Genomic DNA, 19,134 nt, shown 5'->3' with positions numbered 1-19,134 from the left:
GCAACTCTGAATTCAAGTGGATATGTCAGATGGGAGCCATCCTGCTATAAACCTGGTGGTCCCTGCTTGGAAAAAATGAAAGCTTTGTATTTTAGTATATGGGCAGTGATGAGTTTTACGAGTTGGAGTTATACATTTTAAACCCATGGCTTGATCACCACGGGGTTTTGAAAAGGGAGGAGAAAAGTTATTTCAAATATAAGTGGAGGAAATTGTTTGGGGCTTTCTTCTAGAGGGAAACTGGTCTTGTAGGGTGGGATTCAGGAGATCTGGGATGATCCTTTGTGACCTTCTTAACAGTGAGCGTGATTAACCATTGGAACAAATGACCAACGGAAGTGTTGGATTCTCCATCTTTTGATGCCTTGACTGGCTGCCCTTCTGGAAGATGTATGTTGGCCAAACACAAGTAATTGGGCTGGAGAAATTTAATGGCTTGTATTATATAGGAGGTCAGACTCCAGCAAAACATTTTAAGTTTTGTCAAATCAGCATTTTCTGGGGGAAACTCCAGTGAGTGGTAGACTGAGAGGGACTCCAGGGAAAGCAACCAGGGAGTCAATGCTCTGTAACAGAGCAAGGAAGCACCTAAAGGTAGCCCAAAAAGGATTGAGAATTGAGCCCAGAAGGTGGGCTAAAGAGGAGCCCAAAAGGAGCGGAAGAACCTTTTGTTGGCTTGAACTTTTGTTACCCAGGGAGGGGTTAAATTTGTGTAGTGACTTCGCTGCAAGACAGAGTGAAATCGCCAACACAGACCCCTGCGTAGAAGGCCAAGAAGACTTGCCTCAGAGGTGGAAACTGACTCTGAGGCAGGTTTCTCCTGCAGAGGCACACTCCACCAGAAGGGGGCATGATGGGGCAGCCATGCCCTGTGACAGCCTGTTTCTTAAAGCCCCAGCTCCTGGACTCATGTGATTATAGGATGATCTCAGCTTGAATTAAAATAAAAGCAAGTCTCTAACCCAGTGGAGGGCAACCTGCAGCCCACAGGCTGCACATGGCCCATCAGGGTAATACGCTGGCAGGCCATGAGACATTTTGTTGACATTGACCATCCGCAGGCACCGTTTCCCACAGCTCCCATTGCCCGGGAACAGAGAACTGCAGCCACTAGAAGCTGCAGCGGGAGGTGCCTGCGGATGGGCAACATCAGCAAAATGTCTCGCAGCCCGCCAGCAGATTACCCTGACGGGTCACATGTGGCCTGCGGGCTGCAGGTTGCTCACCACTACTCTAGCCCCTGTGATTGTGACATAACGCTTGAAAACAGGGGCCCCTGTAGGCTCAAAAACCAGAAGTCAAATAAAAAGAATTTTTTTTTTTTTTAAGTCTCATGGTTTTAAAATCACACACATGATTTTCAGGACTGTTTTGACTCCTGATTTGTGAACACTTGGGATTGGCGATAGTGGCTAACAGACTCTTGTGAATGCAATCCTGCTTTGTTCTTGATTATTGTATTGATTTAAAGGTCCATATGATCATTCTTTTTCAGTACTAGTAGTACTGTAGCAATGCCTCGGTCATGGACTAGGACCCCACTGTGCTAGGGGCTGTACAAACACAGCACACAAAGATGGTCCATACCCCAAAGAGCATATAAACAGAGGGTGAAATTCTGGCCCCCTTGACATTAACAGCGAAAGTCCCATTGAGCTCAGTGGGACTAGGATTTCACTCTGAACCCTACATTGATGACAACACTTCTGCTCACACTTTTGATTCAATTTTTTTATGGGCTCATAGCCTGGAATTGGTGGGGCTCAGAGATCACAGAAACGAGCAAGGTGTAATACTTAGGGCAGGGGGGTAATACGCTTCTGCTCAGCCATTACTGCCTTAATGAATAACCAAGATAAAAAACATTTCACGGAGCATATATAGGTGCGCACACACCCCCTTTCCCACCCACCACCACCCCCCAAGTAAAACCATCACAGTTCCCCCATTATATTTCACTGAAAATATCAAAATGCTTCATTTCAAAAATGTCGAAACGAAACATTTATCACAGAATCATAGAACTGGAAGGGATCTTGAGAGGTCATCAAGTCCAGTCCCCTGCACTCATGGCAGAACCAAGCACCATCTAGACCATCCCTGACAGGCGTTTGTCTAACCTGCCCTTAAAGATATCCAATGATGGAGATTCCACAACCTCCCTAGGCAATTTATTCCAGTGCTTAACCACCTGACAGCTAGGAAGTTTTTCCTAATCACCAACCTAAACCACCCTTGCTGCAATTTAAGCCCATTGCTTCTTGTCCAATCCACAGAGGTTAAGGAGAACAATTGTTCTCCCTCCTCCTTGTAACAACCTTTTAGGTATTTGAAAACTGTTATCATGTCCCCTCTCAGTCTTCTCTTCTCCCGACTAAACAAAGCCAATTTTTTTCATCTTCCCTCATAGGTCATGTTTTCCAGATCCCTAATCATCCTTGTTGTTCTTCGCTGGACTCTCTCCAATTCGTCCATATCTTTTCTGAAATTTAGATTTGTTTTGTTTAGAGTTTTTTTCTGCCCAAAACAATTCAGAGAAACCAGCCTGAATGTGGGACACGTTTCACCGTCAGCAAATCTGCATTTGTTTGCTGAAAAAAAAATTCATATAAAAAATTTCACCTAGCTCTAGTCAGGCGTTTGACTATGATGTGGGGTAGTGGAAGGCTGGTTTTGTGTATTTGCTAGTGGAAGGACAATTGCTTACTGGCTGTCCTTCAGTAGAATTCTGTGTGGATACACATTTCTATCCGCGGATATCCGCATCCGCAGATAGAAATTTGTATCCGTGCAGGGCTCTATCCATCAGTCTACAATACCCATGAAACTATCATCCCTTGACAATACACATCTCCTATGGATAATGTACATAGATAAAATACTCAAATGTATTACATTTTATTAAACAGTAGAAAAACCCCAAACCTTGCAAACCATACAGCTGTAATCCGGGCCTAAAAAAATTCCTTAAAATGCGGATAAAAGTTCAGAAGGAAGCGAAACGGTTGTTCGTGGTTTAGTCCAAGATCCTGTGAACTGGGAAACTGGACTGTAAGTGTGAGCTGACGTGGAATGAAGCAACAGAGACCGCACCGAGCCCTACGTCCAATAAAGTATTTAAAAAAATGCATCACCAATGTCATAATCACTCTCTGCTTCTCATCAGTATAGCTCACAGCACTTTACAAAGGAGGTCAGCATCGCTATCCTTATTTTACAGATGGGGAAACTGAGGCAGAGGGCAGCAAAATGACTTGCTCAAGTTTGCTCTTTAAGGGGCTTCCTTGCAGTGTCTAGTTCTTAAATTCACAAACTCCTATGGCAGTGCTCTTCAGTGTTTTTAAAGTGGGGGCCACTTTGGCAAAAAACCTTCAATGTGAGAGCCAATGTGTGGGATTCAGTGGTGAGAGCTGCAGGGCGGGGCTGGGATGAGGGATTCAGGGTGCAGGAGGGGGGTCAGGGCTGGGGCAGAGCATTGGGATGCAGGGGGGGTAAGGGCCCTGGCGGGGGGTGCAGGCTCTGAGGTGGGGCCTGGAATGAGGAGTTTGGGGCGCAGGCAGGCTGCCCAGGGGATGGGGCCAGAGGGCTTCCCCCAGCCCTCTCCCTGCCCGCAGCAGCTAGTTCCGGGGAAGGGGCCTCTTTGTCCCCATGCTGGCAGGCAGCACGAAGCTCCATGGGACAGGGCCCTCGCTCTTAGAGGGAACTTAGGGAGCCGCACTTCAGGGTCAATGGGAGCAGCCACTGGCTCCCGGGCCTTGCAATGAAGACAACTGTTCTATGGGGATTTGGCTGTGAACGGCTGGAGCTTCGTGCTGACTCATTACTCCTCGGAGCGAAAGAGTCTGTGACCGCCAGCACTCTGGGAAATTGCTCTATAGATGGCTGAAGCTTCGCTGATAATAGAATTAAACCTGTATCTAGGATTTACCTTCCTCCAAGCCCATATCAACAGTGACAATGTACCTATGCTGGAAGGAGAATATAAAGAAGAAACAAAAGCCATGTGACCTAGAAGCAGCCCAGGGCTAAGAGGCACCACACGCCTCAGTCTGATAGCACCAAGGTGCCTGAATCGGCAGGCAGCATCCCTCCGACTGAGGGAAACTGAGGCATGGCGAGGCTAAAGCCAAAGTCTTGGAACGTAGGTGCCTAAAATTAGGACAATTCTTTAGGTGTCCAGTTTCCAGAAGTGCCGAACAGCTGTAGCTCCCATGGAAGTAAAGGGTCAGTAAAGGGCTGGATAAGGTGAGGGGGGGGATGGTGCGAGAGTCATCGAGGGCAGGACAGGGAGGGGACGGGGGCTGTGTGGGTCAGAGGGGCAGCATGGGAAAGGGACAGGGGGCCACATGGGGGTCATGGAGGGTAGGACGGGAAAGGGACAGAGGAACAACATGGGCATACACAAAGGGCAGCAGCTGTGCCCCGCAGAACTTTTATCCCTGGAGATGCTGTATGGAATTGAGACCCCAGCTTGACTCTCAGATCCCAGAGGCAAGCTTCTGATGCTGGCTGCTAACAGGGGGCATGGGTGTGGGGAGGAACCCCAGCAGCATCTGTTTGCTTGTAAAATGAACCCATCTGATCTGGAGACACCAAGAGATAATAAATCAGTACTCCAAAGGTGCAGTTTTTTGCTCTTGGTTTTCAGAGTCGAACTGTGATTTAAGTCCTTCATTTCTGGCAGCCCCACTGTATGTCCGTGTTACTTTCCCTTCATCTATTACGCATACGGTTTGTTGCAGATCCAGCTTCTCTCGGTGTAGCACCTTGAAGAGCTGACAGCAGTCTCCGTCAGAAATGCGCAGTTTGCATCTCCTCTGACTTCAAACCTGGAAAGAACAGCAAGATATGGCTTGTACGCACCCCTCATGACCCTGCCTCAGTTTCCCTCCGAGGTTCCTGGAAATCAGCCACTCAGCACAAAAGTCTTTAAAACTGTATCGCCGTCTTCTTGGGGTCTAATGTATTGAACATAGTCCGGCTCCCAAAGTCAGCCTCCTTTCACCCACCACTCTAGGTTCAGGGTTTCCACAGCCCTGCTTCCTGGGACTGGGTGGTTCAAGTCGGCCTCTCCAGCCTGCAAACATACTTCCCTTTAGACCAGGGTTTCACTGCCCTCTTTCCAGGGACCAGATGCTGGCGGAGTGCTTTTTTTCCAGCAGCTCAGCCTCTGATTCACCCAAAGCCTCACCCTTATCGCCTGATTGGGTCACATGACCTCCATTTTCCCCCACCCAGGAGAGCTGGCTGCATCACTGGCGGGGTTGAGACACCCAGACACCCAGCGATTTGGCCAAAGCATTATTCTACCATGCAGGCCCCGATCACACACACAGCCCGTGGCAAAGCCAGACATGGAAACCAGACCTCCTGAGTTTCAGCTTTAAACACAGCACAGCCTGACACAACGTTCCAGATGAGCAAAGAAACTCACAGGTTGTTGAATTTGGTGCCGTTTTCCCATTTCCAGTGATGATCGGAGCCCCTCTGGAGACCAATCCATGGATCTGTGGTGCCTTTATATCGCAGCACGAAATCCTTAGGGCGATAAAGAAGCAAAGAGGAAGCTCATTATGCACACAGCATCATTCCACCCCACTCTTGTCGAAGAAGACTATCGTTCCATCACTCTATATCGCCCCATGCCGGAGCATAAAGTGGTTTGGTTTTGTGGGAAATGTCACAATGTCGCAAAGATCCGGCCTTTCTTCAGTCACTCATTTTATTCAAAGTAGTGTTGCAGGCTCTTCAGCCATGTCACCAGGATGGACAAAAGTAACCCAGCGCATCGTGCTCTCAAACTCTCCAGCAACGTGCAAAGGGGACTGTTTCCTGACCCTTGCTGGCACCACATCCAGGGCCACCCCAGAGAGCTGTGGGTTCACGGGACTGAACAAGAGCTGAGAACTTCATCACACAACACCTGATGCAACGCCAGCTGCCACGGGCACTCAGACTGGCGCAACGGTCCTTAGTGGACTCTGCGTGTTTGACGACGACTGTATGTATATATTTTAGAGCAGGGGAAAATGGAATTGCCATCCCGTGGGAAACTCTGAATTTTAGTTTTGTCCCGAATCAGGACAAAAGGTTGAAAGTTCGAAATTCTTCATGGAATGAAATATTTCATTTTGGGAAAATAGGACTGTTTCATTTCAGCCTTATCAAACTGATTCATTCTGATAATTTTCCATCAAAAACTGTTTAAATTGACAAATTCTAGCAAAATATTTCGATGAGCCAGCATTTCCCGACTGTTCTGTTTGACAATTTTTGACCTGCTCTAGTAATATGTGCTTTGCAAAATCAGTTAGTCATGAGCGTTCATCCCAAGGAGGTATTTGGATTATAAGATCTTTGCAGCAGAGCTTGTCTCTCACTGTGTGTTTGTGCAGCGCCCAGCACAGTGGGGGCCTCATCTCAGCTGGGGCAGGGACTGTCTCTCGCTGTGTGTCTGTGCAGCGCCCGGCACAACGGGGCCCTGATCTCAGCTGGGGCAGGGACTGTCTCTCGCTGTGTGTCTGGGCAGCGCCCGGGACAACGGGGCCCTGATCTCTGTGGGGGACCTCTAGACACTAATAAATAATAAGAGTTTTTCAGACAAAATAGACACTTCGGATCAACTTGCGACAGGAAGCCAAAATGCTTTTTGTAGGGAATAAGTGGCAATGACTACCATGCAGGATCCAATAACACACATAGATGGAGTTCCTCTTAAAAACTCTTTGTGGCAGCCACCATTTTTCTGCCCAGCAGCAGCCCTTGCTCAGTTTAGCTACTGCCCACCAAGGGAAGGAGTGGCTGTGTAGATTATTATGTACATGCACAAGGGAGAGGAAACTGGAACAACCTGGCTTGTTTAGCAGGCCTGAGAGGGGATTTGATTGCTCCCTATAAATACATCACAGGATAAAACACCTGGGAAGGAGAAAAAGCCACTGAAGCTCAAAGCAAATGTTGGCACAAGAACAAATGGGGACAAACTGGCCATGAATAAATTCAGGCTGGAAATTAGAAGTTGCTACCCATCAAGGGAGGGAGGCTCTGGAACAGCTGACCACTAGGAGCAGGCAAGGGCAAACACCTAACAAACTTGAAGATGGAGCTTGATAAGTTTATTAACAAACTGGGTTGCCTGTGATAGCAGGTCCTGGACTCAATAACCCTTCCTGTTTTATGTCCTTATACTGAGAGACAGCGTCCGCCCCAAGAGCTCACAGACAAGACAGACAATGGTGAGGATTATTAACCCCATTTTACAGAGTGGGAACTGAGACCCCAGAGAGATCAAGATTTTCAAATGTACCTAGTGATTTTTGGGTGCCCATCGTGAGAAGCCTTAAAAGGGCTCTGATTTTTAGAGGGCAGGAGTTTAGCAATTTCTCCAGATCAGGCCCTCTGAAACCACCTGATATTGGGCAACCAAAAATTAGTCGTCACTTTGGAAAATCTTGGCAATAGGCTTATAATGAGAACTGCCTTTCAACTTACACTTTGAGATCTCAGCCATGACGACACAGATGCCAGTTGTGAGTCGAGCTGCTGAAACGTCCATGCTATTTAGCATCTTTACCATTACAGGGACCAGAGGCTGCTATGAGCTTCACGGCTGGAACCCCGGAATGTGTCCGTCACGAGCATTCCAAACCCAGAACCCCGGAATGAGTCCGTCACTAGCATTCCAATTCCGGAACCCCAGAATTAATCAGTCACTAGCATTCCAAACCTAGAACCCTGGAATGAGTCAGTCACTATCACTGCAGTCCCAGTCTATTGAGATTGCCATATAGAACAAGAAATCAGTTTCTTCCTTACCAGGTCCTGCCAGGTGTCAATCACAGCCAGGGAGGCACCAAGGGAAGAGCAGTTATTCTTGCTGTAGATCCAGTTCCCTTCGGCCTCTGAGAAATAGTAGCACTTCCCTTGGTATCCGACCCAGCCGTCCTCACACGAGGGGACAGAAGGGCAGATTGAACACGAGGCAGCGATGGGGAGTGGGCATGACTGCTGGGTTTTAAATGCCATCACTGGAAAGGAGAAAGAAAGAAACTGATTCTCTCCTGCCCCACTTCTCTGTTCACAGAGTCACGAATCAAAATAAGTCGCCCCAGATTTAGGCTTCAAAGACTCTTCAGCGTCTGGCTGCTGGCTGGAGGGAATGTGATAGGAAAGATCAGAAGTTAAGTCGTCCCTGTGCTCGGTTTCTGGGAGATAACTGGAGCCGGTCCAGAATTATTTGACAAAACGCTTCTTCAATTGGAAAATACCAATTTGTAAAAACTGAAACTTTTCACCAAAGCCGGTCAGTTTTGTTGGGAAGGTTTCTCGGGTCCAGGGGGGAATTTCTGATTAAAACAAGAGACAGAGACACCCCAGAGTAGCCAATTGGTTAGGGCACTTTCAGGTGGTTGCTGGCCCCTTTTAAAGGGAGTCTGGGCCCCGGCTACAGGTGAGCTAAATTAAAGGGAATGAGCCTATCTAGGCAGTTAATGGACTAACAAGCACCTAGGCCTGATAAAAAGCCATCGAGGGCTCTGATGCAGGGAAGTGCTCATAGAAAGAGAAACTCTCCTAAAGAATCCAGCCCAGGATGGGAAACAAACCCCAAGAACGAGGGCTGTACAATCCCCTGAACCCAAGGGGAGAGACTTTATTTCAAGTTTCTTTGGATGTAATAAAGTAGAACAGCAGCAGGAAAATTTTGCCTCATCCTCTTTTGGACTCTGCGTGGAGTTCTCAAGGGGTCCTGAGAGACGAGAAACCGAGACAAGGTGCCTGTAAGGCCATGCCTTGCTTCTACAGGCACTGATCTGGGAGGTGGGAAACCCGGGTTCAAGTCTTTGCTCAGAATCAGGCAGAGCTAGAAGTTAAGCCTGGCACCCTACCCACCGGGCTATTGCACCAGTCTGATTGGAGAGAAGAAAAATTCTAAACACTCAACATTTCTCATGGAAATTCTATTTTGTTTCCAGGCCAGCTCTACTCATAAGTAAAATGGGAATAATAATGCTGCTTTAACTCAAAGGTGGGGGGGGGGGCAGAAGCTGGGAAGACAGGATGCAGGTTTGTAACAGTCCTGTGCAGAGAACAAATACCAAGCTAAGTAAAAGGCTGTTTACTCACCTGCCAAAGAAATGAGAATTACAGCTATGACAATGAAGACTTCAACTACAACTCTAATCCTCCACCTAAAAAATCTGATATGTGCAGATTTACCCTCTGAAAGAGAAAAAGCCATTAGTATCCAAGTATTCAGTGGAGCTAGCCATGCATCAGACTTGCCAAAAACAAGCTGCTTTAGTTTGCAGTTATAGTTACCGTACAGCATCCCCCACCTGTTTTTAAAAGGGGAATGAGAAGTTAAAGATCTAGACAGGCTTCCACTTGACACTATTTATTTTTGATCTAATCTTGATAGCTGCCAACCTCTTGCCATCTCCACTGGCTAAAGCAGGGTCTGGTTGATTTCAGACATCTTTCAGGATCCCTTAGTCAAGTGGTTGTCCAACTTTGGTCTGACAGCCCTTGCTGGTTGTCTGCAGAGAGATGCTTGGTCACATAGCACTGGCTCCTCTTCCTTGTTTCCGGCTACTAAATGACATGTGGTTAAGGCACTAGAATGGGACTCGGGACACTGGACACAATTCCCAGCTCTACTACTGAGTCCCTGTGTATCCTTGGATAAGTCACTTACTCTTTGAGATTTCGCTCCCCATCTGTAAAATAGGGATTATAATCCTCTCTTTCTTCTACCCTCGTCGGTTCAGACTGTGAGTTCTTTGGGGCAGGGACGGCGTGTTTGTGCAGAACCTGGTGCAACAGGGCCCTGATTTCAGTTGGGTCAGGGACTATCTCTTACTGTGTGTCTGTGCAGCGCCCGGCACAATGGGGCCCTGATCTCAGCTGGGGCAGGGACTGTCTCTCGCTGGGTGTCTGTGCAGCGCCCGGCACAATGGGGTTCTGATCATGACTGGGGGCTGAGTCTAGGCCCTATAATACATACTTACATTTTTATTATTATAGGCAGCTAGAAGTACAAACAAGGGATCTATTTTCAAAGCAGTGGGCACAAATAGCAGATACTGAAGCCTACGTCACTACTAACCTGCTGAAAATTAAGCATTAAAGTGTTAGCAGGATTGGGGCCTTCAGACCAAAAACAAAAGGCACAATAAGGTTTCCTTCAACCTGGACCATATACTCTATTCTCTACCAGATTTACTGGCTTAAAATAAGGCTGCAGAATTGCGCCAATTTCACTCAGCTGTGTGGTTTTAAACCAGTACAGCAAAACTAACACAAAAGGTGGTGTGACTGCTTTTATTTCAGTTTCAGAGTATCTTATTTCTTAGAATCATAGAAATGTTGGGCTGGAAGGAACCTCAAGAAGTCATCAAGTCCAGCCCCCTGCGCTGAGACAGGACCAAGTAAACCTAGACCATCCCTGATAGGTGTTTGTCCGATCTGTTCTTAAAAACCTCCAACAATGGGGATTCCCTTGGAAGTCTATTCCAGAACATAAGAATGGCCACAATGGGTCAGACCAAAGGTCCATCTAGCCCAGTGTCCTGTCTTCCCACAGTGGCCAGTGCCAGGTGCCCCAGAGGGAATGAACAGAACAGGGAATCATCAGGTGATCCATCCCCTGTCGCCCATTCCCAGCTTCTGGCAAACAGTGGCTAGGGACACCATCCCTGCCCATCCTGGCTAATAGCCATTGATGGACCTAGCCTCCATAAACATAACTACCCTAGAGTTGGAAAGTTTTTCCTCACATCGAACCTAAATCTTCCTTGCTGCAGATTAGGCCCACTTCTTCTTGTCCTGCCTTCGGTGGCCATGGAGGACAATTTATCACAGTCTTCTTTAGAACATATCTGAAGACTGTTATCAGGTCCCCTCTCAGTCTTCTTTTACAGGTCTGTTCCAGGCGCTAGTTCTAGAAGTTTAGCACAAGTGTAGCCGTTTGTGCTTTCAGCTCTGCAGATCCTTGGTTCAATCCCCGGAGTGTTGGCCAAGATAGCAGCCACCACATGTAGACAAGGCCTCAGGCTTATAAATGGGCTATAACCTTAAGCTTTGGAATTGCCTATCAAATGCCTCCATAATATCAGCAGTTGAGCTGCCCTGGATCGAGAGACGTTTCGCTATATGGGTCATATTATTAGAACAGGGGTCGGCAGCCTTCGACAAGCAGCCCATCAGGGTAATCCTGCACTGCTTCCTGCAGCTCCCACTGGCCAGGAATGACAAACCGCAGCCATTGGGAGCTGCAGGGGGCCATGCCTGCGGATGGTCAACGTAAACAAAATGTCTCGCGGCCCGCCAGCGGATTACCCTGATGGGCCACGTGCCGAAGGTTGCCGACCCCTGCACTGGAAGATAAGTCTGGCTATTCAGGTGTTCCTGGTGTTTCTGCCTAGGTTAAGTTTCAAGGGCTGTTGCTTGGAGTATCTTGGCAACAACTGGCTTTTGTTCAGTAAGAGAAGAAAATATGTCCCAGCCCCACAAAATCGGTGTAGCTCTATACCTTCAATGCAGCTATGCTAATTTACATTGCATTTAATTGCATCTATGGATCTGACCCAAAATAGCGGACCCCTCCTAACTCCATAGCCCTGTCTAGATTAGGATTTTGAGATATGACGTCAGGCCATGCCAGTTAGACTGAGCTAGCTAACCATCTCCTAAAGTTCTAATCAAGGAAAGACAACAATTTGCACTTTAACACATGCTAAGATGATGGAGCTGAAGCCTACAGGGAAGTTTAGGCTTTGACTCAATTAGCTTAGCATGTGTTAACAATACATATGTTCTATGCCACCTCTGGCTGGCTCCTGCTTCCAGGTGCATTCAGCACCTGCAGCTCACACAATGGAAGTTGTGGGTTCTCATAACCTCTGAAAAATCAGCTGTTCAAACCTTCCCAGAGACTCAGGGTCTAATCCTTTACAACACGCTTCACTCCCCATGTCCCCAGAAAGAAAGAGGAAGGAATGGCCATCCGATTACCCTTTTCAAACGAGTTGCAACGTTGCACCTTTTCAGAATGAGAATTCGTTTTCTCCATCTTTCCTCTCTGTCTGGGAAGCGAGCTGTCCGTGTGTCCCAACCAACTCTTTCACTGATATAGAATTACTCCCGATCAGCTGTGACAGTTCTGGCTTCAGGGTCTTTTCTTCCTAAGGTTTCTCCACTTGAGTCACAGTCTGCTCTGTTTTTATACCAGAGGATAAAAGAAAACAGACAAGAGTTCACTGGATGCAATTAATTTAAACTTTCAAGACAAATAAATTGAAATATTTTTGGCAGTATAGAATCATAAGGAGCTGGAAGGAACCTGAAGAGGTCATCTAGTCTAGTCCATCCCTGCATGCTGAGGCAGGAATAAGTAAACCTAGACCATCCCAATAGATGTTTGTCTAACCTATTCTTAAAAACCTGGGGATTCCACAACCTCCACTGGTAACCTATTTCAGCGCTTAACTATCATTAGAATTAGAAAGTTTATCCCAATAGACAACTGAACTCTCCCTTGCTGCAGATTGTGTCTATTATTTCTTGTCCTACCTCTGGAAGGCTTGGAGACCAATTGATCACCATCCTCCTTATAATAATCTTTTACGCATTTGAAGACTCTTAGCAAGTCCCCCCTCAGCCGTCTCTTCTCTAGACTAAACATGCCCAATTCTTTCAACATTTCCTCATGCGTCATGTTTTCTAAACCTCTGATCTTCTTTGTTGCTCTCCTCTGGATTTCTCTCCAATCTTTCTGAAAGTGCAGTGCCCCAAACTGGACATAATACTCCAGCTGAGGCCCCACCAGCGCTGAGTAGAGCGGAACAATTACCTCCCATGTCTTACGTACAACCCTCCTGTTAATACACCCCAGAACTGCATGTTGTTAATACAGCCCAGCAAGAGTCAATCTGTTGGCCGCACTGCCACAATTAGCCAAAGGAGAATTCGGGGGCTGAGTTTAAAGAAAAATGGATTTGTTCTACCAGCAACAATATTTTGTCTTCGTGAGCATTTACTAGTGCTGTTGTAATTGAGGTCGCAAACCTGTTTCCATTCTAATCACCTTTCCCTACCAATTTTCAGTCACTCGTAACTTCTGAAATATTCATCACAGGTGCTGAAATTTTCCTTTACCCCCCTGTATTTGGGAAGAAAAAGTGTGTTTTGCGCAGTGGGAGGACAGACATCTGAGTTGTTCTTTGAGGTCCAGATCTTCAAAGGTATTTAGGTGCTTAACTCATATTGATTTCAGTGGGAGTTAGTAAAAGGTTGGAAAATGGAAGCCCAAGTTAAACGGAAGTTAGGGGCCTAACCCGCTTTTGAAAATACCACTAGGCACCTATCTGCATTTGTAGGTGTCTAAATACCTTTCAAAATCTCTTGCTCATGGTGCCGGTGTCACTTTTGAAAATTTTGCTCTACCTGATTGGTCCAACGGCACACCTGGAGTTTACGGCAGAGTCAAGAAATGAACCCCAGGTCTTTTGAGTCCCAGTCCTGGCCACAAGACTCGTCTTCATCTTGTAATACCTGGCTCTTACCTTCAGAAGATCTCCAAGCACTTTGGTTTCACTACTGCCATTGTACAGAGGGGGAAACTAAGGCACTGAGAGAAGTGACTGACCTGTGGTCACGCAGCAGAGCCCGGAATAGAACCCAGGTCTTGCAAATTCCAGTCTAGTTCACTCCTCGCTAGGCCACAGTGCACCATCCCTCTCAGGCTGAACTCCTTCTTCCCAACCCAGTGTTTTCTCCTTGGGTGCTCGTTAGTACTAAGCTTACCAGTTTACCCCAACATTTCCCTATCACCGGGTTGCAATGCTGGAAATCTCCACTGCGTGTCAGCGTTACACGCAGCTATGTCTCCCTTGCCAAGCAAGAAAGCATCAGAATGTTCTGGATAGTTACATGAAATTGATAAGGCCAGTCGAATATTTTCCATCAGAACTTTTTCCCCCATAGAAACTGGATTTTTGACTAAACAAAATTACCCCCAAAATCTACAGTTGTCTAACTGTCCCCCACCCAAAACTTCCTCTCACCCAGCTCTTCTTTGGATGCTACACCAACTTTCCCACCTCATCACCCTCCCTCCCTCCCCTGCATTTCCCTCTCAGAACTCTTCTTTTCACTCCTCTGCACTCCATTCCCTGCCTTCCCCTCGGACCCCCTCCCCACTGGTCTCCTAAAATAAGAATCATAACTCACCCTGTTTCCTGCAGCATCAACTCTGAATCCAGAGGAACTGCTCCACTGGGAGAGAATTGTGCAAGCTATGTTCAGTCTCACGCTGGTAACTGGGCAAAATACCCTAATTGGGGGAGGAGTTGACATGCATGTAAACCAGCGAGAAAGCCGTGAGAGAGGATTCAACAACACAGCAACCTGCCACCAATCAGGAGTCTACTGTAGTGGTAAATGTACTCCCTTGCCCTTTCGGGAGCACAAGAGAAGGGGAATTGCCAGCCACAGAGGCTGAAACTGAAAAAGACTTTCTGAGCTTGAGCGACATTGGACTAGAAACGCTGATTGAAAACCACAGGAACCGACTACAGCTAGAGCTGGACAAATAACAGATTTTTTTGATTCGCTGGCAATTCTTAAAAAAATCGGGGGGGGATTTACAGATTCCAAGGGCAGAAGGGACCAATGTGATTATCTATTCTGACCTCCTGTAAATCCCCCCCCCGATTTTTTTAAGAACTGCCAGCGAATCAAAAAAATCCTCCACAAAGTAATTCCTTTTGTTTCAGCTCAGCTTGTTTCAACGTTGAACTTTTTTTAAACATTTGATTGACGTTCTTAAAAAAAAAGGGGGGGGGATTTTGAACCCAAAACAAACAAGTTTCAAACTAAACAAATTGAAGTGTGTCCTTTTGAAAAACTGTCAAAATGAAACTTCTGATTTGTTTTGGAATTTTTGGTCCCCACCCACCCAATTAAAACAATTCAGTGAAATCAACACAAATTCACAAAATGTTTCAGGGGCACCAAATCAGATTTGGGAATCCAGTTTGGGAATATTTTAATGAAGTCCCTCTACCTGTGGGTAAGACAGGCATTATATTTCATTTAACTATTTTAGTTAAAAACAATTTTAACAAAAACAAACCTGATTTTAAAAACCTTGAACGTTTAACTAAATTCAAAAATTCATATGCTTGTTGTGTTAAAATATTATGTTTGCTGTGGAAGAAAAAAATCCAGAATACATAACGTGGTTGTTTTAGTTAAATAAAACAATTGAAATGTCTGTCTGGTGATGTTCTCCTCCTAATACAGCCTGGCAAGAAAATCTTCCAAATAATTAATGATTAACCTGTTGAATTGGAGACAGTTCACCTCCCAATGACTTCATAAATATCTGCTTCAATTACCGTTGGTAAATGAAATAACCAAACAATCATTCATTTTCTGAGATAGCTGTAAAACTCTTCTGAAAAGTTTTCAGAATAAATCACGGTTTAAAAATGGATAGTGTGTACCTTCTAAAAATGAAACCTACATCTATCTCTGAGTTGTGAAGAATATGTATTAAGGTTATAACCACCCACAAGAATGCACTTTTATGTAGAAAACCATGATTCAATCGAGTCTTCCTGACTCGTGATTTAAATCAAATCCACCCTGGTATTTTCCAATGAAAAAAGCTGACCCTTAAAAGCACAGCTTTGTAGTTATTAGCTTATTCCGCCCCGCATCAGCAAAACAAGCTGCACCAGTAAAAGCGCCGTTTGGCTCATATAACTGCATCTATGCACCCCGAACCGACAGCTATACCGGCAAAGGTCTGTACTGTAAACATGACTCTTGTCTACACAGAAAATTTTTCCCTGTTGTATCAGTAGAGTTAAACTGATACAGATATAATTTCTGTTGCAGATTCTCTTATTCCAGAATAAGGCCTGGTGTAGTCTTCACAGGCGCCGACTTTCTTCTTTTCCGGTGGGTGCCCCGAGGCCCTGTCCCCACTCCACCCCTTCCCCCAAAGACCCACCATCGCTCTGCCTCTGCCCCTCCCCTGAGGCCCCACCGTGCCCTCCCCCCGAGTGTGCCCTGCCTAGGGATGTAACTAGTGTTTTAAAAAAGTAAATGTCTAAACTCGTAAAATTGTCCCAGTTAAACATTTAACCACTAGGCCCCACTGCTGCCCTGCGACCGGGACCCCGGCTGCCGCGCTGCGTGTCTGGGGCTCTGCTGCTGCCCTCCACCCAGGGTCCCTGCTGCCGGCTCCGCGCCCGAGGTCCCGGCTGCCGACCCCACGCCCAGGGCTCTGCTGCCGCCCCGCGCCCGGGTATTCCACTCGCTGCTGGCCCCGTGCTGGGGACTCCATCGCTGGCCCTGCACCCGGGGTACCGGCTGCCACCCCGTGCAGAGCCCTGGGGGCAGGGCTGGCATCTGGGACCCCGGGGGCAGGGCTGGCAACTGGGATCCTGGCGTGGGCAGGGAGCAGAAGCCTGGATCCATGGCGTGGGGCTGGCAGTGGAATCCCGCCGTGGAGTTTAAATGTTAACCAGAATACCTTACCGATAAGACTGATGCTTACCGGTTAACTGGCTGACTTTTATATCCCTAGCCCCACCCTCGCTTCCCACCTCCCTCCAGCGACTCCCAGCTCCCGTCCACCTCCAAACAGCTGATCGGTGGGTGGCTGTTGAGCACCCACTTTTTTTTTCCATGGGTGCTCCGGCCCCGGAGCCCCCCCAGATTCAGCGCCTATGGTACCCTTTAAACTTACAGTACGTCTACACTGCAGCGGCTACAGGAGTGCAGCTGTCACTGCAGCTGAACCTCGGTACTGTAGACGTTTCCTACAACGACACAAGGGGTTTTTCCATCAATGCAGGTAGGCCTCGCCGCCGAGAAGGGGCAGCTAGAGCGACAAGAGAACTCTTCCACCGACCTCGCCGCGTCTATAGTGACCTAACCACGCCACAAGAGGGTGTGAAATTTTATACATACAAACAACGTAACTAGCTCAACCTAATTTTTATGTGTAGAGCTGGGCCAGGACACCTTTATACCTTGCGAAGCTTGTGATGCTGTAGAAAAGAAACACGATTCCTGTTTTCACCACCGTTGCACAACTCGTGATAAATCTTATGCAAAGTACGCCACGTAAGGTATACATCCAGGCTAGGGTCCCCCACCATCACTGAAGAATGCAAGCGGGAAACTACAGTCTAAAATAGCTTTTCTATTTATCCGTTTGGTGCCAGACGTCGCGAGTCACATATCACTTCTGGAAGGCTCTGCAAGATCAGTGATCCCAAGGGATAAAAACCTGGATAGAATGTTGTAACAAAAGCCTGTGTCCTAACATGTCACCTACCTGTCTGCTATGCAAATCCAACAGTTTTAGAGGCCGCTTTGTTTGTTTAGATAAATTCCAAGAGAGATTTGTTGGCCGTGCCCTCACAGACACACAAGTCCAGGAACGGAAGAGCCAGTTGAATCCTACAGTAGACCTGAGTGAATGGATTTATTTTTTGTTGTTGTTTTGTTTTTGTTTAGGGATTGCCCCCTCTGATATCCCTTCATGTCATGTTCCAGCAGGATGGCCGCCTTCTCGTTCACTGTGTTCTCTCTCATCTATTCCTGTCTCCTTCTTTCTGTCACAGACCATGGCATTGGCAATCATGCCTAGTGATCGGAGCTGGAGTCAGTGCCAAGGGTCAGAGCTAGATTCAGGAACCAAGCAGGGGAGCAGGGCTGAAGTGTACCGGAGCAGGGCTGCAACAAAGCAGGAGCGGGGCTGGGAACGATGCAGACACAAGAGGGATCACAGGTACAGGCTTAAACATTGAGCAAATTCTGGCCTGGGGCTGCAGCTGGGTTTGTCTCCGTTCAGTCCTCCAGTGTAAACAAGGGCTTAAGAGCAGGGGTTCTCACAAGAAATTTTTTTGTGGCCTCGGAGTGCGGCCACTAACTCTTGCTGGTGGCTGCTCTGACAATTTTTCCTAAAATACTTACTTAACTTTAAGAAAAACAAATAAATATGCATATATACATGTCCAAATCATTGTAATTTATTTATGTAGGGGTTTTTTTGCAGACTCAGTAATAAAAAACGTACAGTTGTCTCTACTCTTTGCTGGACCTAAACAAAATAGAAACACGAGGAGCTTTGTACGGTCTTGTCTTTTTTCTTATTGTTTCTTTTGCTTTTTTTTGGGTTGCTTTTTTAAAAGACTTGCTAGCTAGTACGTCTGTTGTGAAAAGTGATATTAACAAACATACAAATATCACTTTTCACGGCAGACTTACTCAGTCCCGGCAAGCCCAGAGACAAATTAAGACCTGGATGGGGAAGTAGTTACGGAGGCAGTGGGGCGATGGGGCCCTGGGGGAGGCAGCAGGAGCCAGGGGTGATTGGGGAGGGTGAGCTCAGGGCCAGAGCCCGTCACCTCACAGTCAGGGAATGGAGCCCAAAGCCCCAAGGGTGGAGCCTGTCATCCACCATCCCACGGCTGAAGCCCAACCCCACCACCCCGTGGAAGATGGAGAACTCACACCGACTGTCTGCTCCTCTAGCTTTCCTGACTCCAGAGGTGGCCAGGGCCCAACCACTGCTGGAGAGGGGCTGTTGCTTTACTCTCCCCTCAGGAGGCTGTGGCCGCAAGAAAAGCCCCTGGTTTTGGGAAATGCTGGCTTAGAGAATTAATCTATCTTCCTCAACATAATTTTCTTCTCTCCACACTGGAAAGAAAAAACAGCATGTTACACTACACTTGGGCCACAACCACGTTTAAAAGTGATTTTTGCAGATGTGTGGAAGAGGGCTATCATGTTGACTTTATACTCTTCGCAATCTTGCATTGAAACAACATTTGCCTGTGGTTTGTGGTTTCAGAGTAGCCTGGATGACTCATTCTTTATCAGCACAGTAAAAAAAAAAGGGGGGGGGGGGAGAGGAAATCGAGAGAACAGTCCCCTGTTCTGAAATTTTTCTCAATCAAAAAAACTTGTTTGGTTTGTCATCTGAACGCAAGATCAGCCTTTAAACACCTGCCACTCCAATCCTGCAATGAGTTCTTTGTAGGCACACAGAAGTTTGCTGATTTCAGTGAGCGCACAGCAGCTTGCTGATTTCAGGCATGAGGGTCCGCTGAA

General features: G+C 47.0%; 1 protein-coding gene across 3 annotated transcripts in view; it reads right to left on the bottom strand.

Moving 5' to 3' along the window:
- Positions 1–2,874: 2,874 nt before the first annotated feature.
- LOC102937385 (C-type lectin domain family 2 member B) overlaps positions 2,875–19,134 on the bottom strand; it is a 23,690-nt gene continuing 7,430 nt past the window's right edge. The window contains exons 1-6 of one of the 3 annotated variants that reach the window (XM_027833803.3): positions 14,230–14,679; positions 12,013–12,214; positions 9,124–9,219; positions 7,816–8,027; positions 5,435–5,538; positions 2,875–4,829 (exon numbers count right to left, since the gene is read on the bottom strand). In XM_027833803.3, coding sequence (XP_027689604.2) covers positions 4,721–4,829; positions 5,435–5,538; positions 7,816–8,027; positions 9,124–9,219; positions 12,013–12,070 — 579 coding nt within the window. In that variant the 5' untranslated portion in view covers positions 12,071–12,214; positions 14,230–14,679 and the 3' untranslated portion in view covers positions 2,875–4,720. Of the gene's footprint in view, positions 4,830–5,434; positions 5,539–7,815; positions 8,028–9,123; positions 9,220–12,012; positions 12,215–13,645; positions 14,036–14,229; positions 14,680–19,134 lie in introns of those variants that run through there. The other 2 variants (XM_043528310.1, XM_037915116.2) reach the window with 2 other exon arrangements.

The sequence above is a fragment of the Chelonia mydas genome, chromosome 14 (genome assembly GCF_015237465.2).
Source record: "Chelonia mydas isolate rCheMyd1 chromosome 14, rCheMyd1.pri.v2, whole genome shotgun sequence".
Classification (NCBI taxonomy): Eukaryota; Metazoa; Chordata; order Testudines; family Cheloniidae; genus Chelonia; species Chelonia mydas.
This window is presented reverse-complemented; position numbering and strand designations above follow the sequence as displayed.